Source organism: Vulpes vulpes, chromosome 14, assembly GCF_048418805.1.
Source record: "Vulpes vulpes isolate BD-2025 chromosome 14, VulVul3, whole genome shotgun sequence".
Lineage (NCBI taxonomy): Eukaryota > Metazoa > Chordata > Mammalia > Carnivora > Canidae > Vulpes > Vulpes vulpes.
The window spans coordinates 27,449,182-27,466,592 of record NC_132793.1 but is presented as its reverse complement, the minus strand read 5'-3'; the positions used below and the strand labels follow the sequence as shown (position 1 = coordinate 27,466,592).

At 55.4% G+C, this 17,411-nt stretch overlaps 2 protein-coding genes across 2 annotated transcripts in view; one reads left to right on the top strand and one right to left on the bottom strand.

The window, feature by feature from the left end:
* FAM110A (family with sequence similarity 110 member A) overlaps positions 1–17,411 on the bottom strand; it is a 134,440-nt gene that overhangs the window by 108,276 nt on the left and 8,753 nt on the right. The gene's annotated exons all lie outside the window — the stretch shown is intronic.
* SCRT2 (scratch family transcriptional repressor 2) lies at positions 1,168–15,424 on the top strand. Its single transcript, XM_025986092.2, has 2 exons — positions 1,168–1,799; positions 12,620–15,424. The coding sequence occupies exons 1-2, from the start codon at positions 1,667–1,669 to the stop codon at positions 13,408–13,410; spliced, it is 924 nt and encodes a 307-aa protein (XP_025841877.2). The 5' UTR covers positions 1,168–1,666; the 3' UTR covers positions 13,411–15,424.

Here is a 17,411-nt window from a genome sequence, read left to right as displayed (position 1 = left end):
CTGACTCACTGTGGGACCTTGGGCATCTCCATACCCCCTCTGGATCTTAGAACCTCAACTGGTATTGATTGACCCAGTCCCAAAAGAACACCCCCACTCCATCAGTCTGGCATCCCATAAACAAAATGCTGTTGTTGACCAATGAGGTCCTGGCATTCCTGGAGTCCGATTCTGGGACTCTTGTGCACTGGCCATCCCGTACTTGCTGAGGCCAGCCCACCACCATGGCACTTTGCCAAGCGGTCTCTGGGTAGGGGGTTGAGTTCTCCTGCTCCTTGTTCCTCCAAGATATAGGAGCTCCCCCAGGTTTTGGCTGGATGGTGGGGGGGGGGTTTCTGCTCAGATCCTCCTGGAGACAAAGGAGCTGACCTGTAAAGAGTTCCAGCGGGAGCCCCGCTCCCCCTCCCTTCCCCCCTCTCCCTTCCCAGTCCACGTGTCTCTATTGTCTGCTCCCCGCTTCAGGGAAAGACACAGCCTCGGATGTGTCAAAACCACCACCCCCCGGCAGCAGGGAAATTAATTACTGGACGATTTTCACTTCCTCTTGCAGCGCCTGCCTGAGCTAGGCACCGGAATAGGACCGGCTGAGCGGGGCCGGCATCCGCATGGGGGACTTGCTGCCCCCTCCAGTTCTGGAAGAAGAAAGTTGAACCCCAAACCCAATACGGGGCTTCAGTGGGAGGTCAAGCTGGGGTGAGGGTAACGACTTCCTCTAGTTAAAGCTGAGTGTCCACACTGGCCACTTCTGAATTGGGGGAGAGGGAGAGGGAGAGGACTGGAAGCAGGAGGGTCTCAGCTGGCGAGCTCACACTGTTTTCTTTGCCTCCCCTTCCCCGTGTCCCCATGTGCCTGAACCCCGCCTGCTTAGACCACTCTCCATCCTCTCCCCTCGGCTTCTGCATCTACCTTACACTTTTCTTTCCCTTTCTTTGCATCCCTGAGGGGCTTTCTTTTTGTGTGTCTGGATCTCTCTTTTTCTCCTATGGGTGTGTGAGCGTGTGTTGCTACTTCTTTCCATCTCTGTTTTCCTTCTGTTTCTCTCTTGCGTCTTTTTTGTCCTTATCTCAGTCTCTATTTCTATCTCTTTCTGTATGTGTGTCTCTCTTTCTCTGTATGTCTCTTTTTGTCTTTCTCTGTGTATCTCCTCTCCTCTCTCTCTCTCCCTCCCCCCCCCCCCACTCCTCTTTCTCCGTCTCTGTATCTCTCGGTGCCTTTCTCGCCCTCACTTTCTCCCCTCCTGCCTGCCCGCTGCTCCCTGCGCCTGGCCTGCCCCCACCGCCGCCGGTTCAGGGGAACGTGTGCGGAGCGATTGTCCTGGGGGACATTTGATGGATTAGAGCGCTGAACAGTTCCATTGCTAGGGGACCACCTGATCTCCTCCAGCCTGCGTCCCATATAAAGCCGGCAGCCGGAGTGCTGAGCACAGCTCCAGCGATCGCCTGTCTGCGCGCCGCCGCCGCCAAGCCCGAGCGGGAGCCCGAGCCAGAGCCGGGGCCGCCGCCACCGGTGCCGGCTCCGCGCTGCCGCCCGCCCGCCCGCCCGCCCGCCCGCTGGGAGCTGTCCAGTGCTGAAACCCCGCTCTGACAGCCAATCGCGCCCGGCTGGCCGCCTCCCCCCACCGGGGCCCCACGCAAGTGCCCCCGCCGAGCCCCCCGCCAGTCGCACCATGCCGCGCTCCTTCCTGGTAAAGAAGATCAAAGGGGACGGCTTCCAGTGCAGCGGGGTGCCGGCCCCCACCTACCACCCCTTGGAGACCGCCTACGTGCTGCCTGGCGCCCGGGGGCCGCCCGGGGACAACGGTGAGTAGGACCCGGCGGGGGGGCGGGGGGGCCAGGGAGGGGAGTTCGGGGCCCTCCCCAACTCGGGCCACGAGGAGGGGTGCGCGCGGCAGGGAACCCCGGGAGGAGATTTCCCTGCCTGTGTGCCTCCCGGGCTTCCTGAGGGCCGGGCGGGCGGGGCAGGGGCTAGGTCCCTACAAAGGGAAAGTCGCAGGGTCGATCCATCCCACCGCCACGCGCCAGCCCGGACTTTGAAAGTTGTGGCCCTAGAACGGGGCTGGAGTGAGGGGTGGTGAGAGAATGGAAAGAGAGAGAGGCACCCACGAAGGGCTAGTGCTGGGGGACTCATGCACAAGGCAGTCTGAGGGTCCCCTCTCCCTGGTGGAGGGAAGGCGGCTGGCTGCCTGAGTGTACTGCCCTGGTGGGGAATATATTTGAGCCTGGACTACCAGTGCCTGGGGAGAGAGGGCTGGCTCCTAGGGTGTAGCTGGGGGTGCCCTCCTTCTCTTCAAGCCTGCTCCCCCTGATGATGCCAGACAAGTGTTCTCAGGCCCCCCTCTCTCAGCAACTCTTTTGTTACCCTCGGCCACATGCCTGCCAAAGGCTGGGCCTATCCTGGGGACTGCAAGGAAGAAGGGATTTCTAGGAGGGATTCCCCCAAAGTGGCTCCTGGTCCCCTGGGCTGTACTCCCTCCCCACTCCAGCTTCTCATCCCCCCCCCCCCCATCAGAGCTAGCCCTGCTGTTCCTTGCAAGTCCCCCACCCCCAACACACTCCATCTCTTCTCAGAGCAAGTTCCTGCAGGGACAAGGGTTTGAGGGACAAGAGAGGTCATTTAGCCTCAGAAGGGGATGATCTCCGAAGGGTGTGGAGAAGAATCAGAGACTGCTTCTGTAGACCCCATCCCCCATCAAGGGGATCACAAAAGGGTTCTCTTCTCATGGCCTGTACCAGGCAGGTGTCTGGAGAAGAGGCATCCCTTTGGCAGTAAGAAATCTGACATCACATGTGGCATCAGCTTTGGAGTGTGTGTGTGGGGGGGGGGGGATGAGGGAAAAGAGGAAAGGAGAGGGGAGGGGAGAAAAAGAAGAGAAGAAAGGGCTGAGGATGGGGGGGAGGCAGTGCTGAGGTGGTGAAGGCAGGAGCCCCAGAGGGTGGGAGTTTCCACCTTAGGGATTTCCAAGCACTTCACCCACATTCCATCACTCTGTCAAGCCAGGTAGGAAGAAGGCACTGGGCAAAGGGCTCTGTGACCTCATCAAGGTCAAAGAAATTAGGGAGTGATCAAGGGATATGGCTTTAACCCCTCAGCCTCAGGCTTCCCCCAGGTCCCCAAGAAAACCAATCCCCTTTTCCTTTGCCCATATGTCTCTTATTCTGCTGTCCCCTTTTCTTGACCCTGAGCCCTCTTGGGTTCGAGGACAGAGGCCCAGGGATATGGCTGGGCTTGTCTAAAGTGCTGGCAGGACAGAGGGTGGACCTGGGACCATGCCAGGGCTGGGGAGTATGTGTGCTAGGATCTGGGTAGAAACTGAAATGCCTGCAAGACTGGAATGTGGATCCCGTGGGAGACTGACAAAAACAGTCTCCCATCCCTGAGGCCCCCAAGGTCCCATGCCCAGGCCAGTTGAGGAAACCCAGAGAAGCCTAGAGAATTTCTCATGCATAGCCCAAACTGCAAACTATTCCTCAAAAGGGAGGCAGGAGTGCCTTGAATTCAGTCTCAAAAAAGCTTTGAAAGGAGCCCCTGAGTGAACAGTGGGGTCAGGGCAAAAGTTGAAGCAAAGCTATCAGCAGGGGTGTTCCTGTGGGGTTTGACACCCTAGAACCACCCCTGTCTTTGGCTCTTTCCCCAAAGGTCTCTAGACCAGCTCCTTGGCCTCCAGAGAATCCTAAGGCTGTCCTGATAGTCTGATATCTGGCCTGGAACTCTGGGAGACTATGGTCTCTGACTCGCTGTGTGACCTTGGGCAAGTGTCTTCCCTTCTCTGGTCCTCTGCCTCCCCAGCAGTGAAAGAGTGGCTGAACTAAGTATCCTTCCAGCTTTGACAAGCTCAGCTTCTGTGAAGGTTAAGTGTGGGATGTGAGGCACTGGAGATGGCTGGATAAGGGTCTAACAGAGTGCAGGGGCCACTGTCAGGGTTTGTATAGGATTCTGTTTACCACCCAATGCCTGACTAAGGGTGGCAGAGTTTCTGAGAGCAGGTATTTCTTGGCTTCATTCTCTGCAGGATGCCTCAGAGTGAGGACAGGCACCCTGGCCTAACTGCTTTGGCAGCGTATGCAGTAAAGGGTTAGTGCCGGAGACCAGGGGGTGGGTATGGCTGGGAAACACAAGGTCCACCTCATCCTGCTTTCAGGGGCCTCTCCTATCCCTGGGGTGTGGCCAGACTGGACAGTGAAGGCCCCCTCATTCTGTGGGTGGGTAGGGTGCTGGGGGGGTCTCAGAGAGCCTGCGGGCTCCTAGTGGCCCGTTGTCTCCGCTCTGCCGGAAATAACCTTGCTGAGCGTTTGAGGGAAGTGTGAAAAATTGCTGAGCCGACGATTTTCTCTCCCAGCGTGTGTAAGTGTGCTGGGTAAACAAGGAGAAAGAGAGGAGGGGGGGAGGTGAGGAGATTGAGGGAGCGAAGGAGGGAGGGAGGAGAAAGGAGGGGGAAGGGGGGAAGGGCCTGGGGCTGGAGATAGTTCCAGTTATTAGAAAGATCCTCTTACAAGCCATTCCTGCAGCAACGGCTCCAGGGTCAGGATAAGGCTGGTGGGAGGGGAGGTTGGGGGAAGGGGTACAGAGAGGGGGCCTGTGTATGTGGAGGTCAGGAGAACTACAGGCTCCTAACTGATGGAAGATGCAGGGCCCCAAATAAAAGAGGTGTACTCCCAGCTCAGGGAATGCCTGGGAGTGCTAAGGATTCCTGGAGGACTCCTCCTACACACACACACACACACACACACACACACACACACACACACACACAAGCGATGCTCTTCTTTGCCTCCCTACTCTCTGCTTTTTCAGCCTCTGAGGGCTGGGCAAAGGGTGCGGCAGGTACATCTGGGCTCCAGGCCTCCCCATCCGTCTCAGCCAAAAGAACCCCTACATAGGGAAGGGAAAGCCTCCCAAATGGAAAAATCTCCAGGCCTTTCTACAGAATGCCTCAAAGAACGGAGAGCAGATTTCATCCCACCATCCTGTCCACTACAATGCCTCATCTCTCCCCCTCCCATTCCTCTTGCTCCTCCACTGCTTTCTGCCTCAATGCAGCCTCCTCCTTCCCCTCCTCTTCCCTGAGTGATTCTGAACACAGATTGTTTTCTGAGATGCCAACTCACATCCTCCTAACCCTCTCACAACCTCACCCTCCAGCTCCACCGAGCCCGCTCCTTCACAGGCCCTGGGCCCCCATCCTGGGGAGATCCCAGAGCAGGCTGCTGCTCATCTATCTGCATGGCAGTAGTCTCCATGGACCCCAGCCAAAGAGGTCTTCACTGCCTACCTCCCTCATGCCCCCACACCCTAACTCTGAACTCCAGCTGGGCTCCCTGTCCCCCTTTCTCTGAACCCCCTCCCTAGTCCTGCCCCCATACTCCTTCAGAGTGCATCCGACCCAGGCAGATGAAGGATCAATGCCAATCCAATAACACAGTTGTCTGCCCTCCACAGCTACATTAAGCCTCCCCAGCAGGCCGAGGAAGCACTCCTACTCTTGCCCATGGGCTTATCTAGTTGACCACATTATACCAGCGCCCACTTCCTCTTACTCCCTCTGATGGCGCCGAGGAGTCGCTCCAGGCCAGGCCTGGAAGCCCGGCTGAGAGTCCCCAACACATCCACCCCACACCTCAGAAAGTCCATCTTGAGAGTAGGGATGCAAAAGGGCTGCCCCAATCCCTTGGCAGAGGGAGCTCAGAGAAGGTTGGGGAGATGCCCAAGGACACACAGCAGGGCCATCTGGCTCTTCTTTGACTACCACTTCCCCTGGCATCTCAGTGTTGGTCTAGGTCCAAGATCCAGGTTAGAGACACATCAGAGGTCCAGGTTCAAAGTGCAGGTCCAATGTCTAGTCTACTGTCCTGGTCCAGATCTGAGATCCAAGCCCAACATCCATGTCCAATCTTAAGTCTAAGATCAGATCCAAGGTCAATGTCTGAGGTTATAGGTCCAGTCCAAGATTCAGACCAAATTCACATCCAAGTTCAAATTTCAATGTCTAAGATCAGGTCCAGGTCAATGTGCAGGTTCATGGTCCAGGAGTAAGATCCAGATCAAATTTCTAGTCCAAGGTCATGTCCAGGTCCATTCTCAAGCCCTACTAGAGTCATGTCTTAGATCCACCATTAGCTTTCTCTGTGGCCTTGGACTAGTCTTCCTCTACCTCAGCCTATTTCCCTTTCATGAACTCAAGCAGTGGAACTTGATCTCTTTCAGCTCTGACCTTCTAGGGATCCAGAAAATTTTACTTTGCTAAGAATGAATCAGTGGGGGTGTGAAATAACAGGGCCTGTGTAGGATACAGAATCTGGGGCCCATGACCTCCCCAAAAGCCTGAGGTCACAAGGGGAACATGAAGACCAGAGCTGAGCATCCACTCCTCAAGCAGTCTGTTTGTGGTTCCTAAGGGACAGCAGAAGAGTACATTGAGTCCCTATGTCAGCATAGCAATTTATTACATCCCAAAGACTCCCTGCGCCCCCCCCAACACACACACACATGCACACACTCACACACACACACACTGGGCAAAGGGCAGTGAGCACAGGAGAGGATTAGCTCCAACCTACAAAGGCAAATGAGGTCAGGGAGGCCCGTGACTTGCATGAGGTCACAAGGGCATAAATGGGGGACCGATCCACCTCCCTGGTGAGTGCTTCATCTCCATGTTCTAGGGTCCCCACAGCCTAGAGGCCCTCTGGGGGGTGACTGAGAGAGATAAGGTCCCCAGAATTCCTGACCTCCCTCCCTGCTGTGATCTCCAGCTGCTAGCCTTTGGGAAGGAAGGGAGGTTGGAATGGGCCCTCTGATTGCACCCTTCTGGAACAGAGAGAGGGTAGGGCGGAAAACAGGAGGCTTGCAGAGCCTGTGTGTGCTATGCAAGGGCCTGCCAGAGATTCCCCCACGGGAGCAGGAGGCTGCTCCACCAGCCAGTGCTAGGCAATTCAACACCCTTAGCCACCTACTCCTATCTCCACAACCCCTTGAAAAATCTTTCCTATTGATTCCTGCAGAGCTGTGGACCTCCCTATGGGCCACAGGAATTGGGTCACAGTCAGGAAAAAACAGAAAATGTGGGATTTCTGGAGTGGGGGAAGGTGGGGAGAGACTCCGGAATCCTCTAGACAATCCCTGGGCCTGGGTCAACAGGCCTCAGCCCCACACCCTATGGCCATCTCACAGTGGGCCAGACCTCATTCTGTCCCCTGATCATCTGGACGCAGGGACTCCCCTACCCAGTGGGCAGGTGTACCAGCTGCCAGGCCCTTAGAGGAGGTGGGTGTCATTTCTGGTCCAGTGCCCAGGGAACAGCTAACAAAGATGCTATAATAAGGGGAGGGGGAGGTACCAGCCCCTTTGCCCAGCTCTGTGAGCAGACAGGAGAAACTATTTTTATCCTGCTTTGCTGCTGACAGACCTGGCTTTCTGCTCAGCTGGCTGGAGCTGATTCTCGAGGCCCGAGGCCCTGGCACAGCAAGAAGCAGCTCTAAATATACCCATGCAGCAGCCCCTCCAGCTCCCACCACCAAGCAGGGCTGGGCCCTCCTCAGGAAAGTGGGCCACCTGGAAAGCTGGCCCACCACCCGGCCCCTCTCTTTTTCTGCCCATCTCAAGGCAGGGAAGTAGGACTGGGGGCTGGAAATTCCCTGGAGGAAGTTTGGTACCCTCGGAATCTAGGAGAGACTGGGAAAAGGAGTCCAGGACTAAGAGGCAGGAGGCTGGCCTAGCTCTTGTGTGAATGTGCTTTGTGATCTGAGGTGGGTCAAGGCCTGTCTCTGGGCCTCAGCTTCTGTAGGGCACTTAAGGAAGTGCCTATCATGTTCCCTTAGACAGCAGCTAATGTACACAAAGCACTGAGCAGGGCGCCTTGTACACAGTAAGTGCTCAGTTAAGTGTCAAGCATTACTTTCATTTGCAAAAACTTAAAAGGGGCTAGAACATCATCTTGAACAGCTTCTCCCCACCCCCAACACCCCATCATCCCATCAGACAGGCCAACTGGGTGATGTCATTGGAAGAAACCCACTGCCCCTTTCCCCCACCAAATGAACACTTCCCACCCCAGCAGTCTCCATCCAGTTTGGATGTTTTGGGAAAAACACAGGCTTTGGAGGGTTGCAAGCCAAACTCCTGCGCCAGTGACCTTGGGCAAACCTCCTCCCCTCTCTGGGCCTCCGGGCTCAGCATAGTGCCTGGCACATGAGGAGGCTCCCTGGAAGCAGTGGTAGTAGTAGTGGTACTTACCAGAGATGCCCCCACCCCACCCCAAGAGGCCAAGATAGCCAGAGGAGACCATGTCGGTGGAGTACCTAGCACCTTAATCTTCATAAAATTCCCTTCCCACCACTCCTTTGGGTGCAGGACTTTTAATTTTTTAATGGATTCAGGACCTTCCATCTAAAGTATCAAGACTCTTAGGCAGAGAACACCAGAAGTCATTCTCAGAGGACATGTGCATGATATCTCCATTATCTCCAAAGCATTTTTGGGCCTTCCTCATAGCCCCTCAAGTGGCAGGGGTGGCTCTGGTCTCTATCCATCAAATGAGGGATTTGAGCCCAGAGAGACTATGATACTTGCCCAAGGTCACACAGCTAGAAGTAAAAGAGCCAGGACAGGAGGGTCTCTGGCCTTCTCTCCGGGTCCCTGCCCATTCCTGCCTCCATCAGGACCCTGTCTCACTCTGTCAGATGGGGGACAAGTAGTTCAGCCACCTATGGTCACCTGTGGAGCAGAGGAAGGCTCAGGTTCCATGCACAGTTAGAGCACTATTTACAGTGTCCTAGAGGATTCTCCAGGGTTGAGGCCCAGAGAGGTGAGGTGATTTGCCCCAGGTCACAGAGCATCCTGAGGCACTCATGTGTCTCCTTCTACTTTTGGTAAGTTAGAAGGATATCCCCAGGAAATGCAGGGAGATCACTGATGACAATAATAACAGCAGCCTGAGAGGCTATCGTATGCCAAGCATTTGTACTAAGCACTTTATATGTGTTAATTCATTCAACACTATTATGAGCTCCCTTATACATATGTAGCACAAAAAGGTTAAATAACTCGCCAAGGTCACATAGACAGGGAGCGCTAGGGTGGATCTGAGGAGGATGAAGTGGACTTGAAGGGAGGCTGGGAGTGTGTGTGGAAGACAGGAAAATGGGCATCCCTGAGGATCTATTCAGCCATGATGCAGAAAGTCTTGAAAGCATACCAGTCAAACTTTTTCCTATGCAGACCAAGTCCAGAAGGGTTAAGTAACCTGGCCAAGGTCACAAAGCAAGTTAGAACCACCTTGTCCTAACATGACCACGCAAACTCTTATATGACCCCCAACTTCACCCCACCTCCACTACTCATGCTGCGCTTCACAACTGCTGGGAATCAGATCTGGCCTGCAATGCCTGTCCTGAAGGCAGTTCTGCATCCATCCCTTAGGCAGAAGAGCAGCCTTTGTTTGAAGCACCCCTATTTCTATGTAAAGAGCCCCCCAGCGACAGGAGTATGGTGCTGCAGTGCTACAGGCTACCACCAGAGGGCACCACGGGCAGGAAGCCCAATTTGGGTTAGGACTTGCCTGGTTCATCAAACTCCTCCTACTACCCACCAAAAGTTTTCTCATCCCAACATGAAGTAGAAATTACACATCCTGAGGAAACAGAGGCCCAGAGAAGAACATCAAATCTGTCTTGGCAGGTGCCAAGAAAACTGCAGCACAGAAACCCATTTGGGCAGATTGCTATTACTACTAACAATAACAAACACGTTTTGGGGGTTTGCAATGTGCCCAACACTGGGTTGGGATCCTGGCTCTAAGTTACTTGCTGGGCATATTACTTAATTACCTTGCGTCTAAATTTCCTGATCTGTAAGATGATACCAACTGGAGTCATGAGGATGAAATGAATTCGTGTATATAAAGCCCTTGATATAATGTCTGACACGTTAAGTGCTCTAGGGTGTTCATTATTATTTGCTCATTTCTCACTTACTGTTTGTTTACTTATGGACTCCTTACTGCAACTGTATGAGTGCTTACGTTACCCCCCATTTTACGGCTGGGGAAAGAGAGGCACAGAGGGGTCAAGCAGTTTGTCCAAGGTCACAGAGCTGGGGAACAGTGAAGTTGGAACTCCATTCAGGCAGTGCAGCACCAAGGCTGTGCTCTTAAACCAGTGTACCATCCTTATTTCATAACAAAATATGCGAGGCACTGGTCACATGATCAGTAGTCCCCTGCAAGTGGACCCTATACTATCTATCCTCTGAGGCATAGAGAGGTACAGGACTTGATTTTCTCAAGATCACCCTGAATCTCTGCCAGGAATCAAGTTGTCCCAAGACCAGGCAGACAGAATGGTTTGTAGCAGATGCTGCTGGGCTGGGGAGCAAGGTCGACCTGGCAAATCTTTATCACCATTTATCACCCATTTCACAATTACTTAAGGAGTGCCCACGAGATGGGGCAGTGGGGATGGGAGGTGAACAACCCAGCTATACCCCCTTCCTCAGGGACCTCTGGGGATTTGGAAAACAAGGGGAGCAGGGCAGTAGGTTCCAATCCTTGCTCCGCCCCTTGAGCAAGTACCATCACCACTCCATACCTTCCATTTCTTTATCTGTGATAAAAGTGTTTTTGTGATATTTGGTCAGGGGATGGGAGTGAAGTGCTTAGCACAGAGCCTGGCACACAGTAAGTGCTCAGTAAATATTAGCTAGTATTATCATTATCCTCAGTAGTACAATGGGAAGAAATATAGCACAGAGAAGGGGTCTGGGAGCGCCTGACAGATACTTAACTTAGTCTGAAACAATACTCTTTGAATGTCTGTTCAAGGGCCTTATTCCTGGAGTGGGAGGTGGGGGAACCTCCAGACCAAAGGCAGACAGGAGGGGAGAAATCAGGTGCTGAGATGCTATGCAATCCTCCCTCCCCAATTAAAAAAACTGCTAGCACCACTGCCTTTTCTGCAACCAGAGCCCCTCCTTACTGAGTCATCCACCCCCACAATCCCCAGCCACTTCTGTGTGCAGAGGGTCCTGTGCCAACATCTAAAGGGAAAAAAGAAAAAAGAAAGGGCTTAGTCTTGCCTTCATGGCTGGGGGACAGTCTGCACAGACCACCCTGTGACCATCCCAGATTCCAGATGAGAGGAAAAGGTACCGAGGCTGAATCAGGCAGGTTGTTCCAAAGAAGGAAAGCTCTGAATCCAGTTCCTTGCTTACAAAGTCCTCTTCCACCTACTTTCTTGAGTGGGGGAGGCTTGAGGTGGGGTGTGGGGAGATCAGGTCTCAAGGTCAGAAGGGGAGCTTCAAATCTCCTGCTTTGTCACTCCCCAGCTTGAAACCTCACAAATGGGGCTAACCTTCATTGTTCTCCCAGGAATCAAAAGACAATGGAAACATAACCTTGGTGCCAGGTTGATAAGTTCATGCATAGCCGCCAGGAATTCTCCTGGGAACCCAGACCCCAGGGTCCTCCAGGAGGGTGCTGGGACCATGTTAGGCCCTGAGAGGGAGAGACAAATCAGAGTGGCCCCTGCACTTGGGAAGCCTCTGTGGAATCCCCTGGGAGAGCCTCAGCCTGCCTACCCACCAATCACATAAACCCAAGGTAGACAGGATTTCTGGTCCAAATCCAAAGAGGAGGGAGGAAGAGGGGGAGGTGAATTCTCACAGAGAGACTCCAGAATGCTTCTAGTGGAGCTGGGAGCAAAACAGGCTCCAGAGCAAGTACAAGGAAGTCCCCCTTCTGGACCACCTATTAACATGCCACACACTTGATCTCTTAAATCCTCTAGCAACCCTGGGAGATGGATCTAACAGGATTTTAATTCATTTATGCAACATCTACTCATTGCATACCTTTTTTTGAGCCAGGCACGTGCTGGGCACACAGATCCAGCCCTTGGAGGCTCATAGTCGGGTCGGGGGAGGCAGACAAATAATCCTCAGTGAAGTCACTTTCTCAAGCAAGTAAAAAGCATAATTATAATAGCTAACACTTATATAGCAATAATTGTGCTCCCTCTCAATTTCCTTACACGGAAAATGGGGATGTTAACAGTACCCACTTTGTAGGGTCTGTAAGGGTTGAATGGGTTAACATACATAAAGCACTGAGGCAGAGCCTGGTGCAGGCGTATACACGCTTCTTTTCAGCACTCAACTGCCCTTCCGAAGGCCCTGGGAGGGAGTGTCCAATTGTAAGCTCCATTTTGTAGACGAGGAAACAGATTCAGAGAAGTAGGAGCAAGCACCAGAAGGGCAGATTGTTGTTAGAATAAAAACAGCGTGGCCTTTGGCGTCAACCTGCTAAGGTCTGGATCTTGGCTCCATCGCTTCCTGGCTGCGAGTTCAGACTCTTGTCTCTATGGGCAGAGCGGGGGTAAGGGCGTAAGACCTCCGCCGCGTGGTTTGCGCGCGCGGCAGAACCACGGGGGCACCGCGCTCCGACAGAGCGCCCCGCGGAGGGAGGACGTGGACGCGGCGGGGCGGAGGCACGCGGCCCGGCCGGCAGCACCGCCTCACCAGCCGCTCCCGCACCGCGTCTCCCGGGAGCGAGCAGGGGGCCGCGGCGCCGGAGCGCGCGGAGAGAGGCCGGCGCCTCACCTTCGTGCCCGCTGCCTTCCCGCCCCTGCAGGTTACGCCCCGCACTGCCTGCCCCCCAGCAGCTACGATGCGGACCAGAAGCCGGGCCTGGAGCTGGCGCCGGCCGAGCCCGCCTACCCGCCGGCGGCGCCGGAGGAGTACAGCGACCCCGAGAGCCCGCAGTCCAGCCTGTCGGCGCGCTACTTCCGCGGGGAGGCGGCCGTGACCGACAGCTACTCCATGGACGCCTTCTTCATCTCGGACGGGCGCTCGCGGCGGCGGCGCGGCGGGGGCGGCGGGGACGCGGGCGGCGCGGGGGACGCCGGGAGCGCCGGGGGGCGCGCGGGGCGCGCGGGGGCGCCGGCGGGCGGCGGGCACCGGCACGCGTGCGCCGAGTGCGGCAAGACGTACGCCACGTCGTCGAACCTGAGCCGCCACAAGCAGACGCACCGCAGCCTGGACAGCCAGCTGGCGCGCAAGTGCCCGACGTGCGGCAAGGCGTACGTGTCCATGCCCGCGCTGGCCATGCACGTGCTCACGCACAACCTGCGCCACAAGTGCGGCGTGTGCGGCAAGGCCTTCTCGCGGCCCTGGCTCCTGCAGGGCCACATGCGCTCGCACACGGGCGAGAAGCCGTTCGGCTGCGCGCACTGCGGCAAGGCCTTCGCCGACCGCTCCAACCTGCGCGCGCACATGCAGACGCACTCGGCCTTCAAGCACTACCGCTGCCGCCAGTGCGACAAGAGCTTCGCGCTCAAGTCCTACCTCCACAAGCACTGCGAGGCCGCCTGCGTCAAGGGGGCAGAGCCGCCCCCGCCGCCCCCCGCCGGTCCCGCCAGCTGAGCTGCCCGCCGTCCTGCGGGGGGGCCACCTCCGCCCTCTCCGCCCCCCAGCAGCGATTCCCCGCCCACGCCCTTCGTGGGGATCCCCTCCCCCACCCCAGCCCGGAACTTTTCTCTCCCGACCCCGGACCCACCACTCGCCTCCGCCTCCGGCACTGGCTTGCCCAGCGCACCCCGACCACTACGTCCTTTCGGGTCACGAGACTCGGACCTCGACACCCCGTCCCCGCCCTCAAGGCTCCCAACTCAGGCACCAGGTCCGCACCTCTCTCGGGCCCCAGAGCCGGAAGCTTCTCCCGCCCAGACCCTGCGCCCCGCCCCTTCTAACTTTCAGACCTTTCCCCTCACTTCTCAGCCGAGTGTCTCCTACCATTCCTCCGTTGGAACCCCAGTCTAAGGCCCAAACCTACCTTTGACTCACTCCTGCCCTGGTTTCCCCGTCCACACCGGTACGCAGGCCCTGCAGCTCCCAGGCCACATTCCGAACCCAGACCGCCCTTCTGGCCTCTGCCGAGTCTTGCTGTATGTGTGCCCTTACCCCTCTTGGGAGTCCCCTGTCTGTCCCTGATCCCCTCTGTAGCCCGGCCTTAGGCCCAGCCATACATACCCCTACACCACGCTCACATCACAGGTCCCACTCTCGGGTCCTGGGACCTTCTCAACCACTCCCACGCCCCTCATCCCTCCAGCAGCTCTTCCCCCTTTGAGTTCACCTGACCTGGGGCAGTCTTGAGGGGCAGTTCAGGCCCTGCCCCCCTAACTTAGTCCTCCTCTCACCCCAGGACACCCCTCCCTGGGCTTCCAGCCTCCAGCTGCCCTCTCCCCGGATTCTGAGCACTTTCCTCCACCCCCAGGACTACAGGTACCCCTCCTTATTTGTTGGGGGGAGTCTGGGGCACCTCACAAATGCCCTTCTCTGTCTGGCTGGGCCCCTCCAGTTATTTATTTGTGTATTTATTTATTTATCTATTTATTATTATATTTAATCTCTTGGCCTCACCCAGGGATGGTCTGGCTTCCCCAGCTGGACTGGGAGGTCAGGGAGCCAGGCAAGGAGAGGGACGGCAAAGGCCATAGAAGGCTGTCCTCCCACCACACACACATCCCCTCTTGGGGAGTGAGGAAGAAGCCTCACCCTCATCAGAGCCTGAACTTGTGGGAAAGGCTTAGGGGAAGGGGTTACGAGAATGGGAGGGATAGCCTGCTGACCCTCAACTTGGGGGGGTGAGGGGTAAGAGGAGGTCCAGTCATGGGGCAGGTCCCCGCCCTCCTGAGCCTTCCACTCCCACTCCAAGGACACCGGAGAGAGGAGCCTCCTCGATCTGTTTCCTATTTATTCCTCTTCTCGAGGGACCCCAGGTTCCAGGGACCGACTGAGCCCCGGACCCCGCTGGGGCCTCCGGCCTGCTCCACTCCCGGGAGGAGCGCTCCCTCCCGGCCACGTCTATGCAACTCTCCCGGGCAGAGGGGCCGGGGCTGCCAGCTGCCCCACGTTGGCCGCCACTACCTCCCCCGCCGCGCTTTTGCATGCCCGGGCGAGGACCGAAGCACACACCTCCAAGCTCACGTGCCCTGGCCTCCTCTGCTTTAAGCACATGCCTCTTCCCCATCACTAGGCGCCCAACTCTGGGGGCAGGAGTCCTGGACTCTCCAATCCTCCCTTTCTCCCTCCAGCCACAAAGGAGGGTGGAGACTGGAGGGGCCGCTGGAGCAGGGGCACTTCCCTAGGGCTTCTCAGCTCCAGGCCCGCCTCCGGGGAAGGGAGGCAGCAGGGATGGGGGGAGGGAGAGGGGTCGCAGAAGCAATTACGGAGGGTGTTGACCCTGTAAATAGGAACTTCCGACAGCAATAATTTTCCATGCATGCTAAGCCTTTTGGCCATATTTTGTATGAGCGCTTGGCGCTCCCCGTCCCTCCTCCCCCATCTCGCACCCCAGACCCCCATCCCTTCCCTCACCTCCAGCAGTATTACTTGTAACGCAATTCAGGGATATTAAAGGGACTTTGGCCACTCACCAGCACCTCTAGACCTTGTTATTGGGAAGGGGTATGTGGGCTGGGGTGGCTTCTGAGAGGCAGCTGGATTTTTTTTCCGTGTTACATTTTTTTAAAGCATAGTAATGTCGTTTGTTTCATATTAATCTTGTTGATTGAAGCTGGATTTTTTTCCACTCCGTTTCCCTCCCTCTAGCCTGACCACCCTGTAGCTGTCACCAGGGGTCACACACTCCGGGAGTGGGAGGGTGTCCTGACATCCACAAAGTCCCAGGCATCCCCAGTCCTAAATATTCCTCAAATACGGGGGTTGCAAACTCAAAGATTTCAAGAACCAGATTAATAGCATGAGTAAAGCAGGTTATCCTTTAATTCATTAGGGAATGTTGGAATCTTGACTAACAGGAAAGACTGTCCCACCTTAAAGAATTGCAATTCAAGTTAACTACCTTCTGCCAAACAAATACAACCGTGAGCCAGATTTGTCTCTTGACAGCCAGTTGACAACCCCTATTATCTTTCCCACTTCATCTCCTGCTGCTTTGGCCAGCCCTAGCGGTCACACCTGAGCAGGTGCATGCAGGCAAAAAGGTCAACTTTGGCTCAGGGGGCAAAGTTGTCCCAAAACAACTAAGCTGCCTCTAGAGCCAGTGAACTACCTGTCTTCAAAAGTATTCAGGAAGATGTTGAACAACCAATCCATCCTCCTTGCCAGCTGCTTTGGTGATCTTTCAAAATACAAATAGGTCCCTGCCTTACTAAAAACCTCACTGAGGACCATCACACCGTGCCACTTACCTCCACCCTGCAACATGGACCCACTGAGAGGTGAGGCCTGTGTGCTCTGAGGGCTGGATGCCAGGCTGCAGGTGGGAACTCCATCTCCCCTGGGAGCACCTTTTGGGATTCCTCCTTTTGTGAGCAGTACACTCAACTTTTAGACCTTCAACCTGGTGCCCATCTGCCTTTCCCTTAACATACCCCTGGACAGGTGGCTATAATCTGAGCAATGTGTTACATGTCTCCAGCAATGAAAGCAGTCTGCACCCCCTCCCCCAAATTTCCAATGGGGCTTTGAGGGGCCGGGGCACATGTTGCCCTCCCTCGACAGTCATACACAGTCTGTGGCTACACACTGCCTCTTTTCTTTTTTCTTTTCTTTCCTTTTCTTTTCTTTTCTTTCTTTCTTTCTTTCTTTCTTTCTTTCTTTCTTTCTTTCTTTCTTTCTTTCTTTCTTTCTCTCGATTTTGTTCATTCATGAGAGACACAGAGAGAGAGGCAGAGACACAGGCAGAGAGAGAAGCAGGCTCCCTGCAGGGAAGCCGATGCAGGACTCGATCCCAGGGCCCCAGGACCCATGTCCTGAGCCAAGGGCAGATGCTCAACCACTGAGCCGCCCAAGTGTCCCTACACACTGCTTCTGACCTGAGGTTGTATCATTTACATCTGCTCCAGATCCAGGGGACAGAGCCCACTCTAGACCTATGTTTTATAAACATTTAATTCCCTGTATTAAACCCCCATAAAGCAGAAAATATTTAACACAGGGAACTGGCTGTTGATGAAATAGCTGGATGGACTGAAGGCGAGAGCCCTCAGCTGGACCCCCTAGAACATCCTCAGAGAACCGGCCCACCAGGGAAGCTGCAGCCTCTTCCAAAATCAGGGGGCATCAGGTGGCTCACTGGAGCTACTGAGTTCAGGAAGACAGCACTATCCCTGTGACCCAAGGATCAGGAGGCCCTTGCCACTGCCTTTAAAACTGTCTCCTGTCTCCCACGATGCTGGCAGCTCAAACACTGGAACACCGTTACAGAAAACTTCATGCCTTCATGACCAAGTTGCCAAGGAGCCAGAGACAAGGCACTAAGAAAATGGCACCTGCCCACTTCCGCTGTCCAAATTCCACAGAAGTGCATGTGACTGGCCGAACCGAATTCACTGTCATTATCCTTGCTGCAAGGAAGTCTGAGAAATGTAGTTTTTGACTCTCCAACCTACAATAAG

Coding starts and splice junctions, on each gene's coding strand:
- SCRT2 (XM_025986092.2), top strand. CDS start 1,667: ATGCCGCGCTCCTTCCTGGTAAAGAAGATCAAAGGGGACGGCTTCCAG. Junction 1,800..12,619: donor GGGGCCGCCCGGGGACAACG/GTGAGTAGGACC, acceptor CCGCCCCTGCAG/GTTACGCCCCGCACTGCCTG.